The sequence below is a fragment of the Lampetra fluviatilis genome, chromosome 4, assembly GCF_964198595.1.
Source record: "Lampetra fluviatilis chromosome 4, kcLamFluv1.1, whole genome shotgun sequence".
In the NCBI taxonomy this organism is placed as follows: domain Eukaryota; kingdom Metazoa; phylum Chordata; class Hyperoartia; order Petromyzontiformes; family Petromyzontidae; genus Lampetra; species Lampetra fluviatilis.
The window spans coordinates 17,987,197-17,993,351 of NC_136278.1; the positions used below are offsets into that span (position 1 = coordinate 17,987,197).

The 6,155-nt window shown below is 55.8% G+C and overlaps 1 protein-coding gene across 1 annotated transcript in view; it reads right to left on the bottom strand.

Moving 5' to 3' along the window:
- Window positions 1-2,074: 2,074 nt before the first annotated feature.
- The window catches only part of LOC144931393 (uncharacterized), a 9,522-nt gene continuing 5,441 nt past the window's right edge, over window positions 2,075-6,155 (bottom strand). The window contains exons 4-6 of the mRNA XM_078855198.1: window positions 5,902-6,153; window positions 4,501-4,625; window positions 2,075-3,598 (exon numbers count right to left, since the gene is read on the bottom strand). Coding sequence (XP_078711324.1) covers window positions 3,367-3,598; window positions 4,501-4,625; window positions 5,902-6,153 — 609 coding nt within the window. The 3' untranslated portion in view covers window positions 2,075-3,366. The remainder of the gene's footprint in view (window positions 3,599-4,500; window positions 4,626-5,901; window positions 6,154-6,155) is intronic.

Below are 6,155 nucleotides of genomic sequence, written 5' to 3' on the forward strand. Positions count from 1 at the left end.
GGTTGATTACGTATTTCAAAGATTGCTAAGTTAGAATTTAAGTGTGAAAATTCCAAAGAGAGGACACAGGCAGAGAGAGAAAACAAAAAGCCAGAGAAAGAGAACAAAGATAAGCTTAAAACGTCCCCATAGAAGTGGTTCAATCTCAATTTTGGAGCTTTCGTGACTGCAGGAATTATTCTTTGGTTCTTTCGGTTAAGTCACGTATAAAGATAAAATAATAAATTAAATAGTGTGTCTTTCTCCTAATTTTCAAGCTTGCGTACCACGTCGTCGTCCACTCATTGACATGCTAATTTTTTCTCTGCCCCCTCCCTCTCTCCGCCCCTGCCCCCTCTCTATATTTAAGGCCTCGTCACAGAAACGACCTCTCTCTTTCTGCCGATATGTGTTCTCTCTGTGTGTCTTTGTGATGTCTGTCTGCTTGTGTGTCTGTCTATAGTTTTCTGGTTAGATTTGTGTTGCTATTTCTTTTATACTTGATGATGATTGCTTCTGTTGCAATCGAAACGTCGTAGTATGCTATTATTTAATTTATTATTTTATCTTTATACGTGACTTAACCGAAAGAACCAAAGAATAATTCCTGCAGTCACAAAAGCTCCAAAATTGAGATGTTTAATGCACTAACCTTAACGAACCCCCTTGTTTAGGCAAGATATCAAATAATCAAATATATCCGTTCGAATAATTGTCGCTGCGGCCCCCCGTGTCTATCGGCAACTTGACAGCAACATCATTTAACAACCCCGAAATTGAAGGACGATCCCACCAATCCGCAGCCATCATCCTACGCCCCGAAGTGTTTCCACCAGGGCAAGCCAGGGCGGAGGTTCACGGGTCGAATCCAGTGGCTGTCCTGGTCGGTGATGCGGGTGTAGTAACCGTGGCGATACTCCACGCCGCCCACTTCGCAGCAGACGCTAAAGGATCCCCCAGCGTCGATTGCGAGGGTAGCCCGTCGTGTGGCAGTGTCGGTGACCATACGTTGCCAGATTTGCCAAATCTTCACAGCCTTATGCCCCAGGCTACAATGCAGATAACGCTGCCTTAGTCTCCTGAGGTCGCAAGAGACCAGAAGTTTATAGAGGCGAGGACCTTCTCTGTTCAATGTGGGTCCGAGATGTTAACTACCTTGCCTGGTATGCAGGAGGTTGTGGGTTCGAAACCGACCCGAACGCCTGCTGTATATTTAAGTTCGCGTGTCTCTCTTCCCGTGGTCGTGTGGATTTTCTCCGGGTCGTCCGGTTTTTCCCTCCACAGTTAGAATCAACATCACGCGTTCAGAGTATTTGGCTGCTCTAAATTTCCACGTGATGATAAGCCACTTCGTTGAGCTATCATTTGTGGCCAGATTGCTTCTAAAAAAAGAGCTATACAGCTCAGGGGGCCTTGCCTCGTAAAATAAAAAATATCGAGGCAACGTCGCGCTGTGCCTCCTAAGCAACCGCACAAACAGGAGGACACTGGGAGTGGTTTTGTTGCGATAGCGAAGTTTTTATTCGTTCATTCAGACTCAGGCTGCATTTCCCGTGCCGCAACGCCAACGCCAAGCGCACACTCGCACGACGAGGACACGACGTGGATTCGTTCGCTACGATTGCTACGCTTGCTACGATCGCGACGACGATCTCGATGCTCGCGACGACAATCCCGACGCACGCCGAAGCCACCACCCCGCACCGCCCGAGGGGCTGAGCAACCCCCAGGGGCTTGCCACCCGTCGTCGCTTCGATGAAACTATGCACCGAGATCGCGCCAGAAGAGGCGTTGCACCGCACCTCAAAGTCACGTCGTCTATATATCTCCCTCGGCGTCCGTGACGACGGCGTCAAATCGCAGCGAGAGCCGACGGTGCGGCCGAGCAGACCCAACCAACCGTGGGCCCCGTGCGACGAGCAGCGGCACGATTTGCACCAGTGTCGTTGGTGGCAGTCCGTGGCGTTTATCCGGCCCGGCGCCTGTGGCAGAGAGATTCCCATCACCGATCGCGCGGCGCCCGGCTTTGCAACAGCCTCGGTTTTGCCGATCTCGGTCCCTAGTTTTGTCGTGGAGATGCGTTCACAGCGAGCGAGTTGGCGAGGGGGTGAGCGAGCGAGTTGGCGAGGGGGTGAGCGAGCAAGAGGGTGAGCGAGAGAGCGAGCGAGTTGGTGAGTGAGAGAGCGAGTGAGAGGGTGAGTGAGAGAGAGAGTGAGAGGGTGAACGAGAGAGAGTGAGAGGGTGAGCGAGTTGGTGAGCGAGCGAGAGGGTGAGCGAGAGAGCGAGTGAGAGGGCGAGCGAGTTGGTGAGTGAGAGAGCGAGTGAGAGGGTGAGCGAGCGAGTTGGTGAGCAAGAGAGCAAGCGAGTTGGTGAGCGAGAGAGCGAGCAAGAGGGTGAGAGAGCGAGAGGGTGAGCGAGAGAGTGAGCGAGTTGGTGAGCAAGAGAGCGAGCGAGAGGGTGAGTGGGCGGTGAACCAAGCTCTGCGGGGGGGGGGGGGGGCGTGGAGGGGGAGCGTGGAGGAGCTCTCGCCCAGGCCCAGGGCACACGCCTTTGGCCAATTGTGATTCGGGACAGAGAGCCAGGTCAAGTCTTGTTTCACAATTGGAGTTCACATCGTGCTGTGCCCGACGCATGATGCTCAGCAGGGGAATTTCCGTTCAAACATTCGATGCAACAACCAGTGTTGGGCAAACATCTCAAATACGTTTTCATTGTTATGATTACTTCCCTAGAATGCCAGTAATTAATCATGTTATTATTCGTATTGCTTCATACCATTGCTTATTTCCATCACTGTAATATACAGACGTCGTTGTACGTGTAGGCTGCACACGTACACCGAGTTTGCTCGCTTTTCGACCTTCCTCCTCCCCCCCACCGGTTTTACCAACAAACCAAATGGGGTGGCGGCTCTGATTATCCCCATATGACAACTCGATTGGTTCTGTCGGGCGGTGAAGGGCATGGCTGAACACTGGCATCGTAAACTGCACGATGCTCTAGCCCCACGAGCATTTCGTTACGCGAACCAGAAATCGCCGGATCGTACGCTCGCCAATTGACGAGTGAAGATTCTCGTAAATTTTTGGGCACCTCCACCCTCTAAGTTGGGGGTCCTGGCACGGTCGTGGGTGTGGACGGGTGGAGGAGCGGACAACCGGGCAGCGTACGAGCACTGCGAGCGACGTTGGCATTGAGCATGGGGGGGGGGGGCGGGGAGTATTTCGGGGTTCGGCGCGGCGAGGTCTCGACACGACAAGATCCGGGACGGAGCTGGACCGGCACGGCCATACCGCCAAACGCAAGCCCTGCCCGGTGTGGAGGGGGGGGGGTCGTGGGTAACCGAGGGGCCGGTTCTCGCACGGACGCCAACGGTGACGCCGGCGGCTAGTTGCCCTTGCGCTTAGAGAAGACGAAAGACTCGAAGCTGTCGCCGCCCTCGTCGCCGCGGAGAGGGAAGCCTCCGTAGAAGTCGTAGAGGCCCAGGTACTTGGAGGGCATCTGCATGGAGGTGCGCGCCGGGCGCGACTGCTGAAGGAAGCCACCGCCGCCGCCGCTCATGAGCATCGCCGGTGACTTGGCGGTGACCAACCGGGACTCCTCGCCCTCCAGCAGTTTCCTGTGGAGAGACGCATGCAGGAATCGGATGCCGAATTCATGAAGATTTTTTTTGTAACTCTCCGCTGCGGTTTTCGGCTCGCATCACGCGTTGCTTGGTACCGATGTCCGCACCGGGAGCCCCCAGTGCGCGGGGCGAACCACCGTGCCGAACGACGTGCCGAGCGACCCGCGGCACGACCATGGAAACCTGCGCTGGAGAAACCTTGCTCTTTCCACTGTTGGACCGTGCTGTGTGTCTATCGATTTGTACCGGAGGATTCTGCTGCCAAATATCTCGCCACGTCCGTCATGGAAGCTCACCCCATCCCCCCTATCCCCCCAATCCAACTTCAATATCGCACTCTTCACCGGCTGCAAGATCCTCCCTGGAATCCCCCTGCCTCCCTCCCCCTCTCATCTCACTCTACTCCCCTCCACTCACTCTCCTACCTCTCTCCTCTCATCTCACTTTACTCCCCTCCACGCACTCTCCTACCTCTCCACTCTCATCTCACTCTACTCCCCTCCACGCACTCTCCTACCTCTCCCCTCTCATCTCACTCTACTCCCCTCCACTCACTCTCCTACCTCTCCCCTCTCATCTCACTCTACTCCCCTCCCCTCACTCTCCTACCTCTCCCCTCTCATCTCACTCTACTCCCCTTCACTCACTCTCTGCCCCAGCAAACCAGGCATTGTCAGAGCCCCCACTCAAACCTTGACTCAGATGGGAGGTCGCCCAATCTCCTCTGCTGCCCCCACAGTCTGGAACCCCCTTCCCCCAGTCACCCGTGCTGTCGTCTCGCTGCCCCTGTGCAAGTCCAGGCTCGAGGCCTTCCCCTCTGCCTAGGCCCACGCCCCCTATCCCTCTGCAACTTGAACTCCTGAGCGGAGTCACGGCCCGGGATCATGAGCCTGCACCGGTAGGCCGCGATCTCGATGTCGAGTGCCATCTTGACGTTGAGGAGGTCCTGATAGTCCCTCAGGTAGCGCGACATCTCGCTCTTGGCGGACTGCAGCTCCGTCTCCAGCTCGGCGATGCCCTCCTGCAGGCGGTGGGGGGGGGGGGCAGAGAGAGGTCACGGTCAGACACCTCGCTTCGTGGGGCCCGCAGGATGCACCGCGGGGCCCACACGCCGCGAGGCCCTGTGCGGTGGGCGGGGGTGAAGATTTGCGATCCTCACCGCGGCGGCAGTCAAATGAGCATTCAAACATCGATGCTCATCTCCTGTTTACAACCCTGCACAGCCAGTGGGGGAAATTGCACATTACTATGGCGGGGGCGAGTCTATGCATAGGACACAACCACTGAAAAATAAGAATAGGTTTTATCCTTTGGCAATAAAACAGGAGGTATTCCAGATGTTCAAACACCAAATAGATACCTTCTGCAAGGAATTAAGTCTGCATTAACCACACGCAGTACTTGTGGTGAACATGCAAACAGAATATAGCTCTGATAATTATATATGCATTGGTCTACACCAGAGACAGCCTTCTGAAACCTATTCTTATTTTTCATACTTTAATACTGGCAAAAAGGTCCCATGATATGACACAGCCACCGTTGACTTCCCCAAAGAAGGGGTACTCTCGCTTTATCTTCCCCGGAGGAAGGAATGATGGGCCGAGTCAACCCCCCTCTCCCAACCCCCCGACCAGGATTTGACCTCGCGACCTTCCCACTGGGAGCCACTCGCTCCACCGCTGAGTCACGCGGCCGCTCGTTGCCATTGTAATCTGCTGCACTTCTCGCCAAGGAGAGATTTTGCGGAGTCTCAAGATACGTACGCAAGGGAGGGTTCTGCCAGGTATATTTGGCTGATTGCCGACTCGGTGTCGGTTAGAGACCCACTTTTCTGTGCACTCAAATAGTAACGGTGCAGAACTCTGCCATTTCGCCGCACATCCTTTTCTCATAAGCCTTGCTCGTCTTCCTCGTGAGGGACACCCTGGCTGCCCGGCCGTTATCCGAGTGTCCGGCACACCACATCCAGTAAGCCTCTCGCTATGGCCGTGACTAATACGAGTCACACGCAAAACCTACCCCCAGCCAATCAGCGACCTGGAAAATGGTGAGAGATGAAAGCTCCAGGCTCTGTGACCTCATCATACTCGTCATCCACGATCAATCCACTGCTGGATGAAGGCCTCCCCAGAGCCGTCGCAGTCTCACGCGACCCTGCGACGATGCAACGGGCAACCGGCGCGCGAGGCGGTTTCGCCGCTCCATCTCCCCGTCGAACGTCCACCTTGGAGCCGTTCACCGATCCACCCCCCCACCTCCCCCCCCCCTGCGTCGTTTCGCGACCCCGCGCTCACCTGCAGGGCCTCGATCTCTCCCTGATGCCGTGCGTCGTGCTCCTGGATCTGCTTCTCCAGCGACTCAATGATGTCCTTGAGCGCCTCGGCCTCCAGCGTGCGGTGCTGCACGTGGCGTCGGAACTCGGAGAGCTCCTCGCGCGTCACGTGCATGGCCTCGGTGTTGCGGCTCGCCGTGTCCGACAGCGCCGTGAACTTGCTCTTGAACCACTCCTCAGCCACCTGCATGTTCTTGGCGGCGAGCACCTCGTACT